This window comes from Abramis brama (genome assembly GCF_963993115.1).
Source record: "Abramis brama genome assembly, chromosome: 3".
Classification (NCBI taxonomy): Eukaryota; Metazoa; Chordata; class Actinopteri; order Cypriniformes; family Leuciscidae; genus Abramis; species Abramis brama.
Genome location: NC_139965.1, coordinates 10,242,610 through 10,270,382, shown reverse-complemented (window position 1 = coordinate 10,270,382; position 27,773 = coordinate 10,242,610). Strand labels below are relative to the sequence as shown.

Genomic DNA, 27,773 nt, shown 5'->3' with positions numbered 1-27,773 from the left:
AAGGATTATGGGAAGTGGCGTTGGTCGAGTTCCACTATCCAAAAACATCCCAGATAGCAATTACATTTGGGCCACATGTGGGTATTATCTGGCACATATGGCCTAGATGTGGCATGGCTGAACAGATATGGGCCATATCGTAGCCATATTTGTTTTGCCATAACTTTAAAATCTGCGGGAAATGCTGTCTTGGTTCACAACTGATATTGAGGTATATGGCCCAGATAACAACGAACACATGAGGACCATATGTGGTTGAGCTATGGCACACAGTGAGAAACACCTACTTGTGGTAAACATTTGGCTTATACGTGGAAAAACACAGGAATCCTGAAATCAAGTGCGGCAAACATCCGCCGTTCCACACCTCAGGTTGCTCTGCATCTTCCCTCCTATTGGTGGAGTGAGACTACGGCGCGAGTTTGACTGCGACGCTGGCCAGCTGACGCCATTTACTCTGCTTTCCTCACGACTGTGTACATTCAGGTAAGTGATGTTTTGGCATTTTAAAGTCATATAAATGAAATATGCAGCATTATGTGTCAATATTGCCTGTTATTATGCGTTTAGTTATTCGTTTCATCGAGGAAGGGGTTGAACTAGCTAATATTTTCCTCAGTTTACTGCTATAACTTACAATAAGTTTAATGTAACTTAACCGTTAACTTCGGCTATAGCAGTTCGCTGGTTTGTCGTTTTAAATTAAGATGTTTTTGTTTATAAATCAACAGCTCACTGTCGTACACAATAAAATAGTATAGTTTGTCATATGTAGTAGCCTATTTGTGAATTAACGTGAAGGCGACGCGGTCCAATGTTGGTGTTACTGTTTGTCAAAAAACCTAAATCCTAATTTGTGTTCACAATCATTCAACTAATCATAATAATATAAAAATGCCAAAAATAAACACATTAATACGTGTGCATAATTGTATGTATCTTTATTTAACTCTGAAATGATATTCAACCAAGACTTTTTCTCATGACTTTTCCCTCTTTAAAATTAAAGTTGTAATGTTAACGTTAGGCTATTAGTGTCAAGTCACAATACCAAAATTATGACTTTCAATACAATACCTGAACATTAACATGAACTAATAATGAACTGCACTTCTACTGCATATATTAATATGTGTTAATGTTAATTTCAACATTTACTAACACATTCAATATAAAAAATTGTACTTGTTAACTTTAGTATGCACTGTGAACTAACATGAACAAACAATGAATTGCTGTATTTCTGTTAACTATCAATTAATTGAGCAGCCATTCACTGCCATTATAAAGCTTGGAAGAGGCAGGACATTTTTATAATTACTCTAATTTCTCACGATAGAGTTTATATACCATGCTATGGTATACTGTCATACCACCCAGCCCTAATGTGTGGTATGGGTGGGGCAATGACAATAATTTCCATATTAAAAACCTAGAAAATATGGTTTCAGATGGAGTAAGTAATAGTTTATAGTTCATTTTTGAATATAAAAGCACTTTCATTTTAGGGTGGTCTATTTAAATGCATATTTCAACCACTTACACAATGTTTTTTTTTTCCTATCAGATTACCTATCTGGGTCTGGTTGGTGGCTTTGACCCTGAATAACACCGTGTGGAGAGTGCTGAAAGCCACTTTTACAACTGCTGTGGCACGTTAAGAATTGGAGAGAAGTCAATGGGAAGATTGGTGTCCAACGCCTGGTCGTAAAGGAAGTTGTCATTGGTGAGACCTTTTTTAGAAGTCACTTTTATTTGTATAGCACTTTGCACAATACACAACTTTTCAAAACCGCTTTACAGAACATTGTATTTTTATTTCTGTTATCTCAGTATCGAACCAAACAACTTTTTTTGTCATTATCTGATCACATCCGTGGCTCACTTAAGTGTCTGCATTTTTTATTTAGAAGTTTTATGTTTTGTTTTTAAAGAAAGTTATTTTTTATATATTGCGAATCATATCGTTTCAATTATACATTTTAAAGCTGTAATCACAATATAAGATTATCATTCTGTCAAAGTCTCATACCAGCGCATGCCTACAACTATCTGTATTTAGTTCATTATCACTGTGTATTTAAAAGGTTAGTTTACCCAAAAATGAAAATTCTGTCAGTAATTACTCACCCATGTTGTTCCAACCCCCGTAAGACCTTCGTTCATCTTCGGAACACAAATTAAGATTTATATGATGAAATCTGAGAGCTGTCTCACTCCTCCATAGGCTTCTCTGTTATTGAAACTTGCCAGCCCAGAAAGTTAGTAAAGACATTGTTAAAATAGTCCAAGAATACAATGGCTGAACCTTAAGTTTATCAAGTGTCGAAAATAAATTATTTATTAAAAAAAAAAAATTTGTGCGCAAAACAAGCTAAAATAAAGACTTTATTCAACGTAGTGTAACAGCACAGCGCTTCTGTGTTGTACGTCAGAACGTAGGCTCACGATTGGCCAGCATCCCACACATGACCAGCTTTGGCCAATAGTGAGTCTATGCTCTGACGTACAACCCAGAAGTTGGAAAAACTTGAGGGTAATTACAGATAGAATTTTCATTTTTGGGCGAACTAACCCTTTATGTTCCTCCTTGCATTCAGTACTTGGCCCATTATTGTTTGTGTGTTTCTGCTTCCAAATTGTCTCGCATCATTGCAGATTATCTTGAGTTTATTTTGTGTTAGTAAAAACACTTATTTTTGTAGACTCTGTCTTTGGACTAAAACATGACATTAATGCTATCTGTGTTGGTGTGTTTTTACATTAGAGTGTGCATGTCTTTTTTTTAAAAAAGAAGCAGAATACATGCAGTGCTGTAAATTTTAACCGGTTGTTGGTGCAAAATTATTCTAAAAATTGAAATAATTTGTCATAAGGAATTACGGTATAATTCTTGCCCACATATTGAAAAATACAATTTGCAATTCCTTTTGAAAATTTACTGGAAAAAACTTTCATACACTGGTAATTCAGAGGTGTTTAATTTGTTAATAATTGCAATTAAAATATTAAAGGATATTTACATTAATTATTTTTTTTATTATCCTGCAGCTCTAGCTTCCAGGTTGTATTGCTGCTAACATTATTTAAATTCTTCTTTATTGCAGGTGCAGTCAGGCAGAATCCCCTTACTGGAAAAGGTCAACACATTGCCGACCCTCATTGGAGACTTCTCTGCACATCAACACACTTCTCAACTCTTTACCTTTCAAGTTTGCTTTAACTTTCTCAATTTCTCTTTAAAGTTCTCTTTACCAACTGTGATTTATTTGTATTACTCTCATTGGACTAATTAAACATAACATTAATACACGCTTTGATCGAGTGTTTTGAACTTTGGTGTAAAAAATTAGCTTTGAATGCTATTTATATTATTAATTTGTATTCTTAAATGTTTTCAACTGAATTCTACTTAAAATAAGTACAACTGAGTAGCTGTAATTATGTATTCTTAAATGTTTTCAACTGAATACTACTGTAATTATTAAATTCAACTGTTGCTGTAATTATATTTATTTTGATAAATGTTTTCAACTGAATACTACTGTTATTATTCAACTCTTGCTGTAATTATATTTATTTTTATGAAATGTTTTCAACTGAATACTGCTGTAATTAAGTACAACACTTTAGCTGTAATTATTTAAATGCTTGTCAAAATAAATAGTTTTGAGTGCATTTGTTGTTGAGTGTTTAATTTACCTGTGAGTTAATAAGACTTTAAATACTGTCAGCTGCATGTGGGCCACATAAGGGCCGTTAGATTTTAACAGAACTCAACCATACTAAAGTTGCATACCAGGCCCACATATGGGCCACATGAAATTGTAGTATTTGGCTCATGCTTGGTGGAGTTATGGCAGTCCTTTGGTTCAGTTCTGGCAAAGGAGATGTGGGCCATATCTGGGCCGGCAAACACAAACTAATCTGGGCCACAGCTCAGCTGTTTATCTGGCCCACATCTTTGCCAAAGGTAATTTGCTGACTGGGATGGCATACTTTCAACGAGGAAGACGCTACTTTTATTATTGAATGCGAGCAATGTTTGAATGACGATGAACATAGTCAAGTGCGAGGGGATCTTAATATTCAAACATTCAGGAAAGCCCAAAAAATATCTACGAATCATAATACTATAAAACATGGGTATTTTGAGGATATTTCAGTATTACTCAAGGAAATAAACGCAACTCTTCCACCTCGGGTGCAGCTCAGGTACGATAATATAAAAAATAAGATATCTCTGAAATCAAATCAGAGAGCATCGCTAACTTTTTACGGAAAGCTGGCCATTATTCTAGGATTAAAACCAGGCGTTCCTATAGAAAATGTAAACAGTTCGGATGAACACGAAGACGTGCGCACATACGCACCACACCAGGCTGATATAAGCGGCGGATTTTACACTCTATTTGTATACATAGATATAATAGAATATCAAGCAGTCGGTGACGCGTATGTTCCATTATTAGAGACGATACATATCGAATCGACCACCAACAAAGCAGTCTGTGTCAGGCACAACAAGTCTCATTACGTGCGTCTTAATAAAAACATCATATCAGATATCGGCATTGAGATTAAAGACGATCAGAATAAAGACGTACGATTCACCTACGGCAAAGTTGTGACGAAGCTGCACTTTAGACCAGTGAGAAAACATTTGTTTTAAAAATGGCTTATCTCACACCGTACCAGGACGATCCCCACCGCTACATATCATATTATCAGGCCCAGACGGGTCACGGAATGCCGGGCTATGCCGGAAGCGGAGTCATGTACGGTTCCGGTTTTGCGTCAGGCATCGGGGGTCTCTTTCGTGGATTATATCGTATGGCAATACCGTTTCTAAGAAGGGGTTTTAGTATTGCAAAGCCACACATAAAAGCTGCGGCAAAAAATATAGTAAGTGACGTAGTCACCAGTGCCTTGTCAAAATCATTTAATAATAATAATGATAACACCGAGAGACAGAGCGGTCAAGGTCTTATGGTCATGCGCAGAGGGTTGAAGCCCCCTGGGACCCGTATGAGGAGGGGGCGTGGTCACGGCGTAAAGAAGACTAGACGCGTCACGAAGAAACGCCCAGTTGCAAAAAAGAGAGGAAGAAGCCGGACGAAGCGTGTAAAAAGATCTACAAGTTTGAAAAGACGAAGCAACACTATCTTCTAAATCATGTCACTGATTCATGCAATGTCGGACGAATGTATTAAATCCGAACTGGATATTTTTACCCTTCCTTTAACTCAGACAGCTATTGAGAAAAACACTTATGTGGAAATCCCCCCTATGTCAGCGATTAATGATGCTTCTCCGATTGAGTTTTTCATTGCAGGGACTGGTGAAGGTTACACTGATCTGAATAATACATTATTATATACTCGTGTTAAAATAACGCTGCCAGATGGGACTGATCCCCCGCAGGGAGCTCCAGTGGGACTTCTCAACTATCCTGGAGCATGTATTTTCTCGCAGGTGGATGTGTCGCTAGGAGATCGGTTGGTATCACAGTCGTCCAACACTTATCCTTACAGATCCATTCTGGAGATGCTTATTAATTATGGAAAAGATACCCTAGAGAACAACTTTTCAGCAGGATTGTTTTACAAAGACACAGCAGGGCACATGGATGCTACGGATCCGGCAGGTGCAAATGCAGGACTGACAAAGAGAGCTGCGTTTACTGACGGTGGCAATGTTGTTGAGTTACTAGCTCCGATACACAGCGATATATTCTTTCAGCCAAAATTACTTTTGAACGGAGTTGATATTCGTATTCGTCTAACTAGAGCAAAAGACGAATTCTGCCTTATGCGCGGGGACGCGATCGATTATAAACTAAAAATAATCTCCGCCTCTCTCTTTATCAAAAGAGTGTCTGTCTCACCATCGCTCCGATTAGGGCATGCTCAGGCATTGCTGTCAGCAACAGCAAAATACCCGTATGATAAAGTCTGTGTGAAATCCTTTTCTGTGCCGGCAGGGGCGCGCGTCTCAAATCACGAAAATCTCTTCCTTGGAACTCTTCCGAAATCCATTATTATAGCAATGACGGATAACGATGCTTTCACAGGATCATACGAAAAAAATCCATTCTCGTTCAAACATTTTCATCTTGAATATTTAAATCTCACCTCAGACGGTGGGCATGTCCCATACCGTCCGCTACAGCCACAATTTAATCTAGGCAACGCTGTAAAAGAATATTATCAGCTGGTTACAGCCACGGGGCGGCATCTGAAGAATCAGTCTCTCGCTATAGACAGGGAGGATTTTCTCAACGGCTACACGTTGTATGCCTATAACCTTACGCCAGATTCAGAGTGCGAGCAGCATGTGTCTCTGATTAGGTCCGGTAATATCAGGTTGGAGGCCCGTTTTAGAGAGCCTCTACAAAACACAGTAAACATTTTAATTTATGCGACCTATGATTCTCTGCTTGAGATATCACACAGAAGACAGGTGTTGGCAGAACACTACTGAAGAGTTTGAAATGAATACTGTAGAGCTAACGGAAATTATGGATAACATTACGTGTAATGTAAATTTTTTAGGAGTACTCGCTAGCGATCATCTTCCCAAAGAACCGCTGACAGATCTCCCGGCTCTATTAATTTGTAATACGGATCGATCGGACGAACCGGGACGCCACTGGTTAGCTATGTATATGGATCGAAACGGATACGGATGTTTTTTTGACAGTTTTGGGAATCCTCCGGATTCAGATTTTTTTCCACCGTCCATTCTCACCTTTCTAAAAAACAATTCTACACAAGTTCATCATTCTACCAGACAAGTCCAAGATTTTACATCAGTCACCTGTGGACAACATTGTGTCTTTTTTCTGTATCATATTTCACGGGGTGTTGAGTATAAGGATATAATGAAATTTTACCATAACGATAATCTATTAAGAAATGATACTATGGTGTCTCTTTTTGTGAAAAAATTTAAACCGATGGTGTGTGTTAGTAAAAGATTTAAATGTATCCAATGTGTACAGTCTGGTAAAATGTTCCAGTCTTATTAATTCCTGTGTAACGAATAAATAAAGAATATGTAATGAATAAAAGCGAGTCGTAAGCAGATGAATAATTTCATTTTCTTTCTTTTATTTGACATCAAAAACAATAACACATGGATGTTAACAACATAATAACATACATAGTTTTAAAAAAAATTAAAAAAAATTAAAAAAATAAAACACAGATACAAAACCTCTCACACGGTTATATTTTGTTAAAAATTCATCCATTGGTAGGCATCTACTCTGGGGGAGTTAAATACGTTTTCATCAGGATCGTGTGCATGTGTGTGCGTGTGACGTTTTTTCAATGACTTAGTAGGTACAGCACCAAAGTCATCCGCGTGTGTTTTTGTTTTAATCGTTTCAATCATCCGTCTTACATTATGATTGGTTACAGTCGAATAAGGAATCTTTAATGCCGCAAATGCATCCAGAAACTCATACCATCCTGGAGGGTGTCGACTGTTATGTTTCATTTGTGGTGAAGTTAGAGTTTTTACCAGATCAAATATATGGGATCCTGAAATGATTCTCCCTTTATAAATAAATTCTCCATCATCTGTCCATGAAGACACGTGTTTGGCTTTGGACATTTTATCCATAATATATTTGACATTTTTTAAGCGTCTCTGAGGAATATTGTTTAAAACTTCTGAGACAATAGGGTCCTCACTGACGTCATCATTCCTAACATCCGGGGTATGGGGGGTGACAGGTGTCTCATGTTCCGGGGATGTAAGAGTTAGAGTGCTACTTTCCATATCACCATGTTTTACCACGTTTAAGAATCGTTGTAAAACACTAGTGTAGAGCTTGGATTTTTCGTAAGTGTTCAAATCATGCCTCTGCAGTATATCTCTAATGGATGAGTCCAAGTCATTCTCCACAGTCGTATGAATATTTTCACGAGGCTGGGCAGTTCTTAGTCTATCCATCTGATGTTTTGGCACGAGATACAATTTCTCGGCGTGTTGCATTTTTTTTTTTTTTTTTTTTTTTTTTTTCTCTTCAGATTTAGTTTCTAGTTATTAGACTAGAAATGAAAGGAAGTGCTACGCTGAGTAGAGGGAGCAGAAAACCCCCTTTTTGATTAATCATACGTCTCTTCCTGCTGATATTAATCTTTTTATTTGCAACGTATTTTAATTCTTTTTTTCTTCTTTTTAAAGTCCCGTGTTGTTTCGCAGTTAGAGGGATCTTGCCATGAATAATATTTAGAGCCACTTCACATAGAGCTAATATTAACTCGTCGGGTGACGATTGCAGAATAACACGTCGCTGCTTGGGCGAACTCTTGTATAATAATTTTAAGAGGTAGAGATTTCTGGAAAGCCGTGTGCTCATCTTCACTTTTGGAGGTAGACCACCGGATAGTCTGACAGTAAATCCGCTCTGAGCCGGAATTTTTCAGGTGTGTGTGGTTTATAATCGATTAACAAATAACTGTGAGGTCGTTCAGTTGCATCGTTATATGCTTCGATAAAAAACCTAGCATTACCAGGAAACATTTGCCGACCCAAAATACCGATCTGCTGCTTATCGCGAGGATTTTTAAATATTATTAAATAATTAGTATTTAGACCGATTGTTCTGCTAGATTTACCCTGGAAAAACAGATTCTGTATTAATAGCAAACAGCTAATCTTCATATGATGCACTAGTCGTGTAAAAACGTTTTCGACCTCAGGGCTGGACGCTGCTTGACTCATAACGTCGTCCATGATAAGGATGGATCGTTTGGCAGGGGGGAATAAAGACTCGTCATCCAATTTCTTTGGTATACCTTCAATGAATTTAATATCAAAAGCATGTGACATTTCATCATACATCGATTGCCAGGATGTATACACATACACAAAATTGTCAAACTTGACAGAGCACATTTTCTCTGAATTATACATTAGATTTTTCACAAGAAAAGTCTTCCCAGAACCACTTTGTCCGGCTATTATAGCCGAGAAAGGATGCTGCATTCTGTAGTCAAACACATCTGTTTCACACATTTTTAAATATATTACTAGAATCCGTAAGGTAATGTGGTATAGTCCTGCTGAAGGACTCTCTTATCGTACACTACGGAGAATTTTTTCACATCTGATCTATTGTGCAGTGTGAATCCCCTCTTGTTTCTTGTGATGGTGTCTGTTTTTGCTAACAGATGTAATTTGACACCTGTTTCGACATAGTCTCGCACAAGTTCGGTCAGACTCTGTAGTGTAACTATTTCTGCATTCTTTGCATTGAGTGTAATACCCTTCGCTTTGAGACACGAACGGCCATTGACTGTTTTAAATGCATATGATTTTGGTCCTGATGAGACGAACTGCAAAATGCTGTCATCAGGATCTAGCTCGTTTGTGAGCTGACCGAGATAAGATCCTGTTTCTGGCATCCAATCATCTTTTTTTGATACAAAAACCACTGAATCTGTATCTGAATAAATCGCACGCCTGTCTAACTTCTCCAAAAGATTATATAATTCAAGTCGACCCCAACAAGTCGTGAAAGCACCCACGAACAAATTCACGTCGTGCGTGGGTGCTGGGTCTTGCGTTAAGCTAGAGCACTGAATCATTGCCACTGTGTCAGATACGAAAGAGAAATGACGTATTACGTGGGCGTGGCTAAAGAGACGTTGAGTGAAGTCTTCCGGATCTGTTAGGAGCTCTGTGGTTGGCAGATGCGTGCGCAGAGAGAAACGACCCCATAATGTGTTCAAGATGAGCTTAGCAATGGATCTTTTTGCCGGATTTTTTATTATTTTAGAGACTTCTAGCTGAACACCCTCTTTCTCGAGATATTCATCCACGTAAGATTGTTTGTCTGTCTCTGTCACAACATGAGAAGGAAATCCTGAGGCTTCCTGTTTGAATTTTAGGAATGTTTTGACATAACCGGTGAATAAGCTGTCAGATGTGTGTGGAAAATGCCAGATCTCTTGTATTTTTATTATGCGATAGCCTTGTTGAACAGCCTTCTGGAGCTCCGCGCTTACCCAAGTGCCTGTAATACATCTATCAGCCTCTGTGTGGCAGCATTGTGTATCCTGAATCTGATTTTCGGCACACGTTCTACAGAGAGGAAACATTAATTTGCCCCCACATCTGTAAGGCAACACGGGGTGATACAATCCTCGGGGCGGTAGAACTATGGCTTTGACGAGACCAAAATAGCTCTCTATCTCTTCAAAGTCCTTGAAGATAATTTTAGGGTGACCGATAGGATACGTTTTAGTGGCCTGTACAAAAGGGTATAACGATGTGAAATCATAATAATCGATTCTCTCATCTTCAGCTGCTTTGTGATACAATTTGTACGCATTTGTTCTCCCTCCGTAAATTGCATCACGAGGTTTCAGTCTCTCGGGAGCGTCATAAGACTCCATAAACCGGATGACGTCAGGATCTGTCTGTTTTAACCCCTCCCACTCACAATCCCAAATACAAATGACACGCATGCCATACACTTTATCTAGTGATTCTAGTTTTGCATCAGTTTGCCTCCTAAGAGTACCGAAAGACACTTTTGATAAAGGGTTAATTTCATCTGATTTAAAACGACAGTCGTGACCGTGGAAAAAGCATCCTAAGTACTCATATGCAGTTTTTAACCCACAATCAGATTCATGAAATCCATCGAGGTGATATGGGCCTACCGCACGTTCTCCGTGATTTAAGGCATGCTCTATATTAATGCCTTGACTAGTTTTGATATACTCTAACCACTGTATGGATACGTTTGAGAATGTTTTATACTGATTTATGTATGCGTGGCTGTGTGTTAGAGCCAGCGTGTCGCGAGGAAGAAAATTGGTTTTGAACGTTTTCATGCATGTTCCTGCCAGCGTTATTGATTTAAAAGGATCAATGTTTGTGATAGTGAGGAATTCGGTTCTGTAGCGTTTGCACGCTTCTCGTAGAATAACAACATCGTTCCGACAGTAGAAAGCGAGTTCTTTTTTGAAGTCAAATACGTCACCCGCTACACCTGCATACCACTCATTAAACTGTGCGCGCTCCTCTGTATGCATCGAATCATATCCGTAAAACTCTTTTGCAGGATATGGTCCGATATATTCCTCATTTTCAGGCTTATTGAAACGATGTGGAAAGAAACCCTTTTCACCGACACTCAGATTTAAGGCCTTGGGTATCTTTGTGAGTTTAAACGGGATGAATTGCCACGAGTCTATAAAACGCTGTTTAAACACCCTATCGTACATATATAGAATTCGACACCCCTGCAGAATAACTTTAGGAGTTATTCCTTCGTTGCTAAGATACTCTAACAGGATGTAGGAATCAAATCCCGATGCGTTGTGAGCTATGAAAGTGTATTCTGCATATTTTGGACGTCTAAAATGCTTAATTAGACGTGCCACACAATCTGTACCACCGGCTTCAAACGTCTCTCCTCCCTGTGTCATGGCGCAAACATAGTTAGCCACATGTTTATCATTCTGATACCTAGTCTCAAAGTCATAATATATGTATTTCTCGACACATAGTTCGGGTTTTAGAGGCTGTATGTAGCACTCATGAACACCTTCACTTACCAAAGCCTCATCACAGTGCATGCACCTGTCAGATTTACACTTGTGGGGTTTTCCACCTGACGGCCTATAAATGGTGTGACATTTTGAGCAGAATTTGATCGTGTCACATTGAGATTTTTCATTAGATGTGCCCTCTTGTTTATGTGTTTTGTAGCAGAAGATGTTTTTACAGAATCTGAGACAGTCTGGACACTGTCTACTTTTGGTTGGATGTGTTCGACACTCGTTTGTCATGCATATTTTACAAACAAACTTGCAATTGTGTGTTCTCCTATCTCTATATCCTTTAAAACAGTATGGACAGACGTATGGAGATCCAAGAAAACCCTTCAAATTTTTTATTAGATGGAAATGTCCTTCGTGATTAAATAGATGTACGGTCTTTGGGTGAATTTCGTCTGTGTTTTTGTAAACCTGCATCTTTCCTGAACAGTCTCTGTGGAAAACTACAATTTTTACTCCTAATTCTCTTTCGAAAATGTTTAGATCATGAAATCCTATTTTATCATACGTTGTAAAACCGCATTGTGTGTGGATTTGAGTCGCCGGTGTTTGCAACTGTTGGTCTGTGAATTCAGGATTCAAAAAATAGGCAAGACAGTAGCTCAAGCACATTTCATTGCCGATGTTTACAGGACTAAATAAGTGCATTTTATTCCGACTAATACTCTCACTTATTGCAAGGTCTGTGATTTTCCTACAACCACCTGCAGATTTATCTCTCACAATTGAGATTTGTAATGTCAAGGTCGAATCTGTCGATACGTCACGGTTGCTTTGAGCGGCTTGTTCTATCTGGCTTATGAAAACTGATGCGTCGTGGTTGCTCTCAGGTGTTAAAACAGCATTTACAGAAGTTGCAAGTGAATCTCCAGCTAATGATATGTTCATATACCCTGTTCGCCCTGCAAACTGTTGAGAGAAATCCACAACATCATTCAAGATATTTTGCAAACGCAAATTGTACTCTGCAAAATCACAAGCCTCTATTCCACGGAGATCTAGCGGTCTGTGTAACTGCACACCATTGAAACGCGGTCTTGGTGTTATTGTAAAATCAGCCACCCGTCCTCCTTCGATCATTAATCTGTCTATTTCCTCCTGACTTAGTTCCATACGCCCCATATTCGTTTGAGCTGATCCATCACCACCTGTCTGTATGGTCTCATCTTCATCATCCACGAACGGATCTAACCAGGATCGCTGTTCAACTAAGATATTATTTAATCTCTCTCTATCGGAGAGGTCTGTAGTATTTAGCGCTTGTAGTTGATCCCGTATTAAAGAGTTGAGTCTGTCGTTATTTTCAGTGGTCGTACGTCTTACTCTTGTTCGAGATACATTTTCATTTTCAGATTCGGGATGTGCTCTTTTTGAAAGCATTTTGATGTTTTTTTATTTTAAAATTGTGTGAAACAGAAGCGTAACATCAAATATAGATCATAATGTTGTTAATATGTATACATTATAAAAGTAGGCTATCAGTAAAACAAAATCACACGCACGTAGCCTATAAAAGTATCACTAAAATGAATTAAATGAATAAATGAATAAAAAAAACAATACCAATAACAGTTCCAAATGAATAAAAAATAATAAAAAACGACAGAGAAAATCATTTAAAACTAAACTAAACACAGATGTATATAATGAAATATAAAATCTCACACGTGGTAATATTTGTAATATTTGTTAAAAAAAAAACCTATCTTCTTGGATTTTGTGAATTGGTCCAATTCCGTTGAATAATGTTCAATCTTTCAGAGATCAGAGATAAAACAGTTGTACGTAATGAATCATCATTCCTCACCTCTGTCAGCTCTTGTTGGAGTGAAAACACATCATTGCTTATTTGTCTGATTTCGTCCGATGTTTGATCGTGACATCTCCCAAAAAACTCCACAGCGTTTCTTAATTCATTCGTATGGTGAGCTTGCTGATCTGAGATTCTGTGGAGCAGCGCTATAACTTCTCTTTGTGACTCGGAAACGATCTTCTCCGTTTGATGATATGATAGTGGCGATGAAGCTATTTCCAAGACACGTTGAAAGTTTCTGTTGGCTATGCGTAATGTGGTATAATTTAGTCTTTGAAGTTCTCCAACGTTGAATACTGGTGTGAAGCAGCGTTCATCGTCTCCTTCATCATCACTGCTATCTGAAGATTCCCTTTCAGAATTGATGGTGTTCAGAACGGCTTCTTCGGATTCGAAAAATATGTCTGCGTCTCTTTCGTCTGAGATTTCTTCTAGAGAAAAAAACAATCAAACATGTATTATACGGCTTATTTAATATAGATAAAATATAATGACCCATGAAATCTTACCGTCTTCCGAAAAAATCGGACTCTCGTGAGAATAATCCTCAAATCGTTTTTTGCCTCCAGTTGTTGATGAAACAGAATCAGTCTTTTCTTCTAAAAACAACATTATTTTTTTTAAATAAAAAAATAAAAAACCAACAAATAAAATATTATGATTAGACAAAAAAATAGTTTTTCCCTTACCGTCGTCCGGATAGATGAATTCTTCTCCATAAATTTCCCGAAGACGTTTCACCCCTCGTGAACCATCAAAGATGTTAGCACCTCCACTGTTTATCAAACGGATAGGAGAATTCTCTTCGACCGCTGGTGAAACTTGTTCGATGCTCTCTGCCTCTCTGGAGGCTTGAGGTAGAGGTGTCGAGTTTGGGGTAATATCTTCGTAAATCTGATTGGTCGGGGTTGAAATATTATCCAATGGGTGTGTTGATGGCTGCGTCGGAGGGGTGGTGCTATGAGTCGGAACGTTCTCTGTAATTTCTGTTGAAATAATGAGTTGGTTTTTTTTATTTAAAATATTTAGTAATTAGAAAATATTAAAAAGACATGACAAAATATATTTCGTACCTTGTAAAAAGTCGTCTGCCGATACTCCATTTGGAAATGATGCATCATCTGCGAATAAAAGCATTTATTGAAATATCTTTTCAATATTGTGGGATATAATGTATAATGTATAATTTATGATGAAAAACTCACATATTTCGTTCAAAATCTCGGCTAATTCAGCATCAAAATATTGGTCAGGTATAGCTGCTTCTTCTGTTCCCTGATAATCTGCAGACATAATGAAGCTAGGATTCGCAATTCGACGTTCAGTCTCCTTCGATGGTTTGGTGCGTGAATGAATGAATTACTTTGCTTCCTTTTAAAGATTGTGCGAGGGATTTGAAAAACACATTTCTCCCGCTTATTTTTTTCAAAGAAAACATCCCTTTTTTTCACAAGCGTGAAGTCTTCGTCGTGATTTCTACAACTAGAACAACATATGGTCGTTTTGTTTACATGTCCGGATAATCTTTCCCGGATACAGCCTGTAATAAAAACTAATTCTCGCTCGACAAAGCATAAAACAGCTTGATATCAGCGCAACTGCAGACCTGATGGATCCGACCATTTGTGTGTGTGTGTGTGTGTGTGTGTGTGTGTTTGTGTGTGTGTGTGTGTGTTGTATAACCTTAAAAACTATGGCCTAAACTTTAAAACATAGGATAACTTTGTGACAATTAGACATTTCATATGAATGTTCAAAGTGATTAACAAATAGCATTTCACTGTAAGTTTGCGCTCCTTTTTAAACATCTCATGTGACTGTGACGCTGTGGGAGGGGGATTCCCGTGAGTGATGTCATTTTTTACACACACCCTTAAATCGAAATTGACCACTCACTTTTGAGAGGGGTGTGTTAGGGGGTGTGGTCTCTTCGAGCCGTTGCACCATGATTCTCTGGTCATTTCCAGCTTGGACTCTGAAGTGACCGGTCGCTTTTTCTATTTGGGAGCTTGAAGGGACTGTGGGAATTTCCACGGTGACATCTGTTGTGGGTGGGGGTAGAGGCGGAGTCTGACTGTGTCTCTCTGTAACCTTCAGAAAATGTCACTCCTGACAAATCTTCGGCGTGTGTGGACATTTTTTCACTTTGCTCCAGAAAAATTACACAAGGAAAACACTTTTGTCTTTAAACCCCCGAGTCTTTAACAAATGGTATGTAAAAACGCAAGGCTTTTTAAACTGTGTTTTATGTAAAAGTTTTACAAAATACTATGTGAAAGTTAAATGCTTACAAATCAACATTTTAAAAATGATCTTTTTTTTAATGTTTTTAATAGCTCTTTTTTAGAGAAAAATGATCTTTTTGTAAATGAAAAAGTTGTTTTAATGTTTTAATCTTGAAATAACATCTTGAAATAACTCTTTTAGAGAAAAATGTAATTTTAACTTATTTCATTGATGTTTTAAATGTACATATGTCTTCTTTAATAAATAAAAAACACTGATCTCATCTCTGGCTATGTCTTTATTGTACATTTCTTAAAAAGTTTTAATATACACCTGTTTAGAACTACTGAGCATGGGAGATTTTCCCACGCTTCAGATGTTCAACCCATAAGGAGGCGTGCCACAAGTCCGATTTTCCCACGGTGTACGTACAGTCCATAAGTAGGAGGAGCTAGCGTGGGAAATTCCCACGGTCAAAAAGGGGGCGGGGCTTAGAGGGTCATAAATCACTCAAAGTGACAGTTTGTATCCCTCTATACTCTCTCTCAGAGCAGCCATCAAGTGTTAGACAGTATTCTAGGTTATTACGTGAGGAAGTTTTTTGTCCAATAATTAGAATCTTTGTTTTTTCAGAATTTAGAAGTAGGAAATTATGAGTCATCCAATTTTTTATATCAGCTATGCATTCTGTAATGTTTCATTTGTCAAGACAAATATGGAAAATACAGCCAAGATAAAGCCCTTTGATTGAAGTGATTTTTCAGGAAGTGGTGTCTTTGTGCTCTTTCTGGAGATTATTGTAGTATAATACTGTGCAATATTTTTGCAATATAATAGACACACACCATTATTTGCATTGTGCTTAGCTTGACCTTGCTTATTCAGTCCATTCAGTCTCAAAGGGATGAGACTGACAACCTGAGAGCCAACCTCTGCCAACCTGAGAGCCACTGCTTTGATGGGGAAAAACATACCTTTGCCATACGACTATTACAGTTATTACTACTAACTAGTTACTAACCCCTAACCCTAAAGAAGTGAGAGAGCAGTTTTGTTAGGATGGAATTAATAACTATAGTGATAATTAAATATAATTTGTGTTACAACCTGGTACACTAATTAAGTCAAATAGCACCATAGACCATCATCTACAGTTCTAAATTTCCACCTTGACATTAAAGTATTATAATTTGTGCAGCATTGCACTGTCTCTCCCTACAAGCTTTAAACTTGGCTTGACTCATTCCCATAGATATGGGTACGGATTGATAGAGGTTTTGGGATACTAGGTTATGTTTCCAAGCTGATATTCACTTTGAAAACTGGTTCTCTTTAGGCGGAGATTGTTTTTTTCATGTTCTAGTTCTGTTGTCTCTTACACTGTACAATAAATGTTCATTCTGAACAATTCACTTCAGCAGACATCCCATGAGTGTTGGCTTTCATTTGATACCATTTTTATGAATATGGTCCTTGTGGTTGTGGAAATATTCAACATTTACTGTTGGCATGTCGTGTTGAGCAGGAAACCAAAAAATTGGCCTGAAATTGCTTGTACAAGTCACACAAAAAAAAAAATTCAGCTTGACAACCACCTTAATATCTTACCTATGGGTGTCTTCTAACTAAAAAAATAGGGTGACAGCTTGTACCAAAACATGTCCGCAAAAGTCTTAACGGAAGCCCTTTTCAGAATTGGCCCCCTGACTATGACCCAAACCCAGTTCAGCTAGCCTAGAAATCTAGACACACCCTAGCGGCAGCAAATTTTATTTTGCAGTCAGAGTAGTCTAGCAACTCCCCATTGCCTTTCGTCAGGCCAATCACATCGTGTATAGAGTCGGTGTGCAGAATTAACATAATGACGACAGAGTTGTGATGGTTTCGTGTGAATTTCCCAAGCGGCAACCTCCCTGTCTCTCTCTTGAAACCAACACGGAAGTGTATTAAATGGCAATTCATTGACTGGCCGCTTGAGGCTGGGTGCAGAAGTGAGTCAAATCTGTATCTCCCCCATGTTGAAATGACCAACTTTACAGCAGAAAAAAACATGTTTACAGCCTGGTGCAAAAAAGTGGCTTTGGTCTATACAGCTAATTTTGCCCTTCATGACAACTGTGAGGGGGGTGAATTTTTTTTATAACTTTTAAATTATATTAAGCCTTAAATTTAAGGGTGTCCACTTTTGAGTGACAGGTGGATTCCCGCTGCTGTGGTCATTAGTCATCAAGGGAAAACGCTCTGGTTGGTTGTAGCGCTATCCTATTGTGTGCAGAGGGAATTTGAAAGACAACCGTTTATCCCGGCCCTCGGATTGAGTCCTGCCAATGGTGTGTTCCCAGACCCAACATCTCCATGTGTGTCTGGCTTGCCAGGCTACAGTTCAGCTACAGTGAACCAGAAAGAAAAGCTGCTGCAAGTGAACTCGTGCTTCTGGTCTAAGAGTATTTTCACACCTCGTGTGTTTCAGCACTTCAAGAGCTCTCGCCTCGGCAGAAATAATTCATATGTCAACACTAAATGATCTCAGTTCCTCCTAAAAGGACCCAAAAACAAACCATATTCAGACCACAGTATGTTAATGTGTTCACCGCTCGCAGTCTCTCAAACAAACTAGTGTGAAAAAGCCCTTAAACCACATTAAACATGTATCAGTATATTTGCTATTTAAATAAATATAGCTCAAGCATAGTTTTCAATCAAGACATTTGTCGAAATAAAATGTATTAGCTTTGCAAAATATGAATAAATAAATATGTTTAAAAGGACAACAAAAGTCTGAGACACTTTCTGATTGTCAAGCATTGGTGGAACATGTTCATATGTCGACGTCATGAACTTGATCTGGAAACCTGTGGTTATTCTGACACACGTGTGAACTGACTTCACACAACAACTAAATATGAAGTTCAGGCGAACTGGTTAAAAATAACTGAAACGTTTCTCAGGAAAGATAAGTTAGTTCTGAGAAAAACTCTACTTTGTTTGATAAACTGTTTGTTTAAAAAATGAAATGTAATTGGCCAAATTCATTTTGCAGTTATTTCTCAATGAGAGAGTCAGAGAGAAAGAGAAGTGATAGAGAAGATGAGTGTGTGTTCGGTCTCTGTTCTCAAACTCAAGTCTCTGATGGAGAGATTATTTAAAGATACAGCATCATTCAACACTTACTCACATCAACACAAATACATCTGATTTCCCATACACAAAATAAATATATTTTGAAATATATTTTTGGAATATATGCAAATATTCGAAATTGGCCCAATAAATATATTTTAGTTAAATATTTACTATTTTTTTGAAAATATATTTTAGTTAAATAGCCTATGTGAATATATTTATATGTCAATATATTTACTAACAACATATATGTTCATATATGTTTTAACTTTTGCAAATTGTTTCATTTGAAATATATTTTGAAATTTAAAAAGTTAACATTTTCACAAACAAACACTTCACTGTTGGAGTGTCACTGTTATACTTGCATCATAAATATTGTGCATATTTTCAATATTTAAATGACTTCAAGAAAGATGTCAATAAATCACAACAATAAATCTAATAATTGCACTTAGTGTTAGGTACGTGCCACCTAATATGGCCTAATAGTCCTAGGAAAGCAACTATCTGTCATTTTACATTTGCAGTCATTTAAATGTAAGTACAGTATTTATTATAGCTGTGTGTCATAATACAGTAGTGAAATATGGTAGCCTACTGTTGTGTATAGGGGAAAAGGTAGAGGAATTACTATGATAAAAATACATTTTCGACCCTTCTTTAGCAAGCTAAACATTTTATGACCATATATTTTGTCATATATTTTACATTACATGTTATAAATGTAAATATATTTCACACTTAACATCATATATTTTTGTTATATTTCAGAATATATTTCAAAATGATAAATATAAGTGAACAACCATGCAAATATATTTCAGTGTATTTGGAATATATGCCACATATATTTTTGATATATATTTATAATATATTTCAATATTTTTTTTTTTTCTGTATGGGTTATCTCAACTACGTGAAATAGGAAGAAAGATGTTACAACATCAAAGCAAAAGTACAAACACACATTGCCTCCATCTTTCACACACATCATCACACAGATAAATGCATCATAAACCTCTTTATCTGATCAACACATAACATCATCACATTGAATCTGATCAATAAATAATACAATAAGCAGTGAGACTGTGATTCATAGACTCTCCTACACAACAATCATTATTATACCCCATCTTCAGCTGAATACAATGCATTAGGAACAGAAAACAGAAGATAGTAAAGAATATGATCTTATACTCACAGATGAGAGGCAGTGCACTGGAGCCCATGCTGTCACGTTAATAGACTGTGTTAACAGCGCTGAGTGTTAAAACACACACTTCCTGTGTTAGAAAGAAGAGATGAGGGAGGAGGAGATAAACTCTACACATAAATACACAGATAAAGAAAAGAGAGATCCAGTCTAAGATATTTAGCTACTCATTTATTCCAGTTGTCACAGCTCTGTTCATCTACTTAAAATCATATTTTCCAGATCAGTTCTGATGGAGATTGTTCTCACTGTTATTGTGTTCGTTCACACAGTCACACATAAGACAGACAGTGATTAAAGTGAAATCACCACGTGACATCTAATGTGTGTCTAATGTAACTCTACAACATATCAGTGAATGAAATATACAGCCTTTTATATCATAAAGTGTCGTTCCATAAAAACTAAAATGCTGCTGGTCAAAGGTGTTTTCTGTTCCTCAGCGCTTCGGCTCTCAGTATAACAGGCCTCGACTCGATGGAGCTGAAGAGATGGTTGGAGAAACAGAATCACAAAAGGCCAGAGCTTCTTTAAGTTAGGGTTAGGGTTAGTAGTAGTAAGTTAATAAAGTTAATAGGGCCTTTTGGAAAATGAGTCCTGACCTTTAAAAAGTTTCCTTAATGTGTGTTAACAGACCCTGAATCTGGAGAACATTAGGACCCTGAAACACACAAGCTGTCGACCAGCGATCTGCAGTCAACATCACAATCCCTGTTGCTGATAAAGTGGATGCATTTGAAATAGCTTGTTTGTTTAATAAAGCTAGTTTTACATGAGGATTGAATAAACAAGTAATCTAATGTCATTAAATCCTGGCAGAATCTGCATATTTTCCATCCTTTTTTATTTTATTAAAAACATTATTTCTGTAATATGAGATAAAAATCTTCGTCATGAAAGTGTTTTCATCCTATTTCACATAATTTGCAGCAATTTGTCAACATTTAAAGCCCAGTGTGATTGTTTCTACGAAAGTAAACAAAGATATTCATTATAAAATATTTCACTTATCTTTTACTATATTCATTTCAAATGATCAGAGACTCAATATGAACTCATAAGTACAAATGAACTTATAATTGTCCACAACAAGATGGCATGATGTTGATCTCAGGCAGCAAACTACCTTTTTGGACCTCACACTGCTCCTTTACTTATTATTTTTGTTTTAATAATAAAAATAATAATACAAAATAAAAATAAAAAAAGATATATAATATCAGCTGACATGTCTGTTCGGTGAAATGAGTGTGTGTGAGCAAGTTAGTGTGTGTGCATGTGTGAGTGTGTGCGAGTTAGTGAGCGTGTCTGTGCGTGTGTGAGTGAGTTACTGTATGTATGTGTTTTGTGCAACCGCCAGGAACACCCTAGCAAACACCAAAAATTCATTAGCAACTGCCTAGCAACACCATAGCAACCACCCAGAACACCCTATCAACCACCTAACAGCATAGCAACCACCCAAAATTCCTTAGCAACCATCTAGCAACACCATAGCAACCACCCAGAACACCCTAGCAACCGCCTAACAGCATATCAACCGCCCAAAATTCCTTAGAAACCACCTAGCAACCACACAGAACACCATAGCAACCGCCTAACAGCATAGCAACCACCCAGAACACCATAGCAACCGCCTAACAGCATAGCAACCAGCCAGAATACCCTAGCAACCACCCAGAACACCCTAGCAACCACGTAATTTAAACTACTTTGTGATTGGCTGGACACATTTTATGATTAATATATTATCAGGGACCCCCAAGCTCCCAAAAAAATGGGGTGGATTTTTTTCCCTCACAAAATTCATGCCATTAGAGGGTTAAAACCATGTTTATGTATTCTCTAAAAGGATATAGTGGGAAAGGGTAGTTAAGAAGTGACATCTCTCATCACTTCTAGACAACCCTTTCTCACTGCCCTCCTTTTAGAGAAGAATTAACATGGTTTTGGATTTCTAAAAAAGGGAAGTCAATGAAAATGACCCAGACATTCTTTGAATCTTTGATCTTGTGATGATAATTTGAGGTTTATGAAACTAAAGATGCAGATTGTGCATAAAAGTTTCCACTACACTGGTTAAAACCACAGAGCAGAAACAGAGCATAAGTCAAACCACAACTATGAGCTCAACTCTATTATTAGGCCTTGTATATGTGTGTGTGTGTGTGTGTGTGTGTGTGTGTGTGTGTGTGTGTGTGTGTGTGTGTGTGTGTGTGTGTGTGTGTGTGTGTGTGTGTGTGTATGTATGTATGTATATAAAATAGGTTGGCTGTTAAAAGCACAATCATCTTTAGGTAAATTGCCGGTTAAGTTTGAAACCCTCCACAGGGTGTCCGGAAAGAGACTCCGTCAGTAGATATTTGGGAATAACCCGTTTATTTGTCACCACATATCTCAGATATTAGCAGTGTTTTTTTTTTGTTTTTTTTTACAAATATATATTTTTTTTATATACAATTAAATCATCACCTCTTTTACAGTGCATCATCATGCATTTGTGGATATGTTCAATTAACATTAAAAATAACAACACATAAAAAATAATTTGCTCACTTAACACATGCAGCTTTCCTGGTACAAGATACACAACAAAACAATTTCCAGTAACAGTCAATATAGACATTTTACATCAATATAGACATTTTACATCGTTAAAGCCTTTCCTTATACATGGAGCCAAAATAATACACACCTCACTCCGCTCACCAAGGGTACAAACTTTAGACTTGCTGCTTTCCTGAATTAGCCGCTAGCTTGAAGGTCTCTGAAATATGTCCCTGAGCTTCTGAGATGAGAGAAATCAGGCGAGAGCAAACTGTTGATCAGCCATACAGGATCCTGCGCTCACAGCCTCCAACCCAGTCACATGAATGACCTGACTGTGAATGCATTACCTCTAGCGGCCTCCAGTGGCCACTTACACAGACTAATAAGTGTTTTAAAATACAGTAGACATGAAGGATTAATTAAGGACTGTATTTTACTGGAGTAGGTGGATTTGTATCCGCACTGGTGTGTCGGTAAGAACACATACGACTCAGAGTTTGAAGCAGAGTTTATAGTTTAGGCTACTCTTGATTCAGGTTGAATAGTAACAGTGAGTGGTAACAGTAAGTGGTCTGAAAATAATAAAGAATAACAATAATATTAGATATACAGCTAAATCAATAAAATAGAACTGGTTACATTATTAAAGTTATTGCAGTTCCTAGATAATCCATAAGGTTACAGTTCAAGGGATGCACATGGAGTTAGTTATGTGCGACGCCATTATAGTGTCATTACAGGCAGTAACATACACCCGATATACGAAACAGCACATAACACAATATTTACACAAATATAGGCAAACAACCATATAAATCACCATCCAGAGATATATCTCACACTATGAAAGTACTCATGCATTACTTATAGTCCAGGCAAAGTAACTCATTTTGGAGCCAAAAATAGAATTAATTGTAAAAGAATTTTTTTCAGCATAGATCTTTTCTATGAGGTGTCCAGAACAACATACTAAAAGTCCTAAGAAATCCTAGTTGAGGAAATATGTTAAATTCTCATCAATCCGAGATGTGTGCCTATAAGGCCAGGCAACAATACACCCCAATGGGGCCATTTTTTTCCTTTATTCCTATCAAAATGAAACTTTACACAATGAAAGTACCCATGAAAAGTAAAAAATTTTGTATTACAAGTTTCTTTGAAAATGAATTTGAATATGCAAATGAGCTATAGACTAATCGAATATAGGCTAAATACACCTGCATAGGCTTAATTTTTTCCTTTACTCCTAACACAATAAAACTTTACATAGTAAAAGTATACATGAAAAGTAAAACATTTTGTATTAGAAGTTTCTTTGAAAATGACTGTGAATATGCAAATGAGCAATATACTAATCGAATATGTCCAGAATACACCCTAATGGACTTAATTTTTCCTTTACTCCTATCACAATCAAACCTCACACAGTGAAAGTATACATGAAAAGTAACATTTTTGTTTTACAAGTTTCTTTGAAAAATCTATTTTAAATATGCAAATGAGCTCAACACTAGGCCTAATTGACTTGATACCATAAAGTCACAAGTAGAAAAAACAGGGGCCAAATAACTAACAAATTCATGTCCATTCAGTAAGTTAACCTATGCATAAACACGATAAATTTAAAGGATTAGTTCACCCCAAAATGAAAATTTCCTAATAATTTACGCACCCCAATGCCATCCAAGATATCCATGTCTTTCTTTCCTCAGTGGGAGAGAAATTATGTTTTTTTTGAGGAAAACATTTCTGGATTTTTCTTCTAACAATGGACTTCATTGGTTACCATTGATTTAAAGTCCAAATCAATGCAGTTTCAAAAGTCCTTGAAGTGTTTAAACGGGCTGTACACAATCACAGCTGAAGAATAGGTTGTTATCTAGCGAAACGATAGGTCATTTTCAAAAAATAAAATACAATTTGTAGACTTTTTAACTTCAATAGTTCAGCTTGAGCTGATCAACAAATGGACAGGGAACTACGTCATCACGTTGAAAGGTCATGCCGGCGCCGGCAGAAGTACAATGTTTACAATGCGACCGTACGTAGGAGGATAGATCCAATAGTACTGTTTGCTATTATATATATAGTAATAGTATTCAGTGAATATGAATAGTATGAATAACATTCTGATGAATAAGAATAGTAGTTCAAACAGTATTGCCGGCGCCAGCGTGACCTTTCAACGTGATGACGTAGTTCCCTGTCCGTTTGTTGATCAGCTCAATCCCAACTATTGAAGGTAAAAAGTCTATACATTTTTTTTTTTTTTTTTTAAATGACCTATCGTTTCACTAGATAACAACCTCTTCTTCAGCTGTGATCGCGTACAGCCCGTTTAAACACTTCAAGGACTTTTGAAACTGCATTGATTTGGACTTAAAAATGATGGTCACCAATGAAGTCCATTGTTAGAAGAAAAATCCAGAAATGTTTTCCTCAAAAAACTTAATTTCTCTCCCACCGAGGAAAGAAAGACATGGATATCTTGGATGGCATTGGGGTGAGTAAATTATTAGGAAATTTTCATTTTGGGGTGAACTAATCCTTTAAAGTCACTTGCCACACTTACCTGGGTCAGTTGCCACAAAAAGACTTATATTGACCTTAAGAATTGATTGCACAATCCTGCCTCCAGTTGCTTTCTAAATTCTTTTTTTTTTTTTTTTTTCTTATTCTTTTCAAGCCTTACCTAATGACATTCCCCCACAGATAACATAAGAAGAAAGTCAGAATAGCCATCTTAGTCATTAGTAACATGGTGAGATTAAATTTTGGGCTGGTAGATTTACAAATGATTGGTATTGTTGGTGAGATTACAAGATTACAGGCAGAAGTCATTCTTACCAACTAAACGATTCACTCTCACACAGAAGACAGATGAAAAACCAGATAGACACACTTTCCAGACATTCCAGCTCTTTAAAGCAGTGGTTCCCAATTCCAGTCCTCCTGACCCACTGCTCTGCACATTTTGTAGGTCTCTCTTATCTGACACACTCAGTTCAGTTCATGGAGTCTCTCCTAATGAGCTGATGATCTGGTTCAGGTGTGTTAAATAAGGGAGACATACAAAATGTGCAGAGCAGTGGGTCACGAGGACTGGAATTGGGAACCACTGCTTTAAAGGGATACTTCACTTTAAAATGAAAATTCTGTCATCATTTACTCACCCTCAAGTTGTTTCAAACCTGTATGAATTTCTTTCTTCTGCTGAACACATAGGAAGATATTTTGAAGAATGTCAGTAACCAAACAGTTAACTGGAACCATTGACTTCCATAGTACTTTTTTTTCCTACTATGGAAGTCAATGGTTCCAGTTAACTGTTTGGTTACTGACAGTCTTCAAAATATCTATCTTTCTGTGCAGCAGAAGAAAGAAATTCATACAGGTTTGAAACAACTTGAGGGTGAGTAAATGATGACAGAATTTTCATTTTAAAGTGAAGTATCCCTTTAAGATAATTTTGCCAGATACCAAAACTGCTTCTCTTTTTGTAGTTAGCAAGTATTTCAGACCAGGCGGGCCACACATCAGACTTCCACCGTTTGTAAAGTAGCTAGTGATGGGAAGTTCGGATAATTTTACTGACTCTCTTGTTCGATCTTGTTCATCAAAATGAACGAATCTTTTTTCGAGTCATTTCGTTCATTTAAGGGGCTTTAAATGTTATACTTTTAACAGGCAAATTCCCCGAACACATCCACCTACGCAATCTTGATCATATTCTGAATTAAGAAATCATTATAATGCAGTCAAAATATTTACAGGGAACATAAATAATTACTTTACCTTCCGAGTCTTTCGTTCATTTGTGACGTGACACGACTCATCACTAAAAGTAGCTTTGCAGTGTTATGAGAAGCTAGCAACAGCAATATCTAGTTAGTTAAAGAAAAACAAAAAAAATCTAAAATAAAATAAAAAACACCAGAAAGAAACCTCCCCTGTTGTTGCTACCTTGTCGTGGTGGAGAAGCTTGTGTGCCTCCGTGACCCTGAAGACTATACCACCGGGGGTTATACCCCTGGCAGGTACTTTCCAAGCCAGGCAGTTTTCAGGTTAGAGGCCAGTCTAAAAGCAGCACTGCCATCACCCATTGGCAGTAGGATGATTGGATGAAGATTGGGCCGATGTATTTGTCATATGAATGGTGTTTCTGCCTATGCAAATTAGGACATATTCAATAGGTGTGGCCCTCATGTGCATATTCATTTCAAAAGAAACTTGTAATACAAAAAAAGTTACTTTTCATGTATACTTTTACTATGTTAAGTTTTATTGTGTTAGGAGTAAAGAAAAAAATTAAGCCTATTTGGGTGTATTTTGGGCATATTCGATTAGTCTATAGCTCATTTGCATAGTAAAATTCATTTTCAAAGAAACTTGTAATACAAAAAATGTTACTTTTCATGGGTACTTTCATTGTGTAAAGTTTCATTTTGATAGGAGTAAAGGAAAAAAATGGCCCCATTGGGGTGTATTGTTGCCTGGCCTTATAGGCACACATCTCGGATTGATGAGAATTTAACATATTTCCTCAACTAGGATTTCTTAGGACTTTTAGTATGTTGTTCTGGACACCTCATAGAAAAGATCTATGCTGAAAAAAATTATTTTACAATTAGTCTGTCGTAAAACGCTACTTTGCCTGGACTATTATATTAAACATAAGGGATGAACTTTGGCGCTTAGGCGCTAGCACGAGCTGCCGCGATGGTGAGCAGAACGAGCTTGTGATAACTTATTAATAAAGTACAGAAATCTGCTTTAAACGCATAACATCACAAGATAAAAGGAAATAAAAAACTTACATTCTTGTCATTAACTCGCTCACATAAGACCACTACTGAAGGAAAGATGAGATATTAATCTTCTGCATCGGAGCATTCATATTTCGTTCGTCTCACTCGTAGTACCCCAGAGTGCAGTCTGGACGATGGGGCGGGGCGACACTTTTGGGCGGGGCGACACTTTTGGGCGGGGCGACATGTCCACCTTAACGTTTATTGGTTTATAATAAAGATGATCTTATTGGTGCATAGAAGTGTGACGCTATTACAGATTATTGGTGCATAGAAGTGTGACGTGGGCGGTCCAGCTGGAGACGAGTACTGCGCATGCTCACACTGTGTAGACGCACAGGAAACAGCGTGGGGTGATTTTTGTTTGATGGATGGCGGCAAACGCAGCGAAATCGATTATGTCAAAATATAAGAAAAATTATAATGGAAATGGACCAGAGACACTAGTT

General features: G+C 37.3%; 2 protein-coding genes and 1 long non-coding RNA gene across 4 annotated transcripts in view; 1 reads left to right on the top strand and 2 right to left on the bottom strand.

The window, feature by feature from the left end:
* LOC311080149 (leukocyte immunoglobulin-like receptor subfamily A member 3) overlaps positions 1-19,976 on the bottom strand; it is a 56,481-nt gene extending 36,505 nt beyond the window's left edge. The window contains exon 1 of the mRNA XM_084109927.1: positions 19,955-19,976. The gene's annotated coding sequence lies outside the window, so the exon portion shown is untranslated. The remainder of the gene's footprint in view (positions 1-19,954) is intronic.
* LOC311080221 lies at positions 49-3,479 on the top strand. The gene is made up of 3 exons (XR_014605529.1): positions 49-486; positions 1,568-1,726; positions 3,108-3,479. It is a non-coding gene; the product is annotated as an uncharacterized lncRNA (long non-coding RNA).
* On the bottom strand, positions 7,006-15,693 carry LOC311080153 (uncharacterized protein). 2 transcript variants are annotated; one of them, XM_084109931.1, is made up of 5 exons: positions 14,604-15,693; positions 14,472-14,519; positions 14,088-14,384; positions 13,908-13,997; positions 7,006-13,829 (listed from the first exon to the last, which is right to left on the bottom strand). In XM_084109931.1, exons 1-5 carry the CDS (start codon positions 14,689-14,691, stop codon positions 13,288-13,290), a joined length of 1,065 nt encoding a protein of 354 aa, XP_083966057.1. In that variant the 5' UTR covers positions 14,692-15,693; the 3' UTR covers positions 7,006-13,287. The 2 variants fall into 2 exon arrangements, with proteins under 2 accessions (XP_083966057.1, XP_083966058.1); XM_084109932.1 differs by having other exon boundaries at positions 7,006-13,826.
* Positions 19,977-27,773: the final 7,797 nt, after the last annotated feature.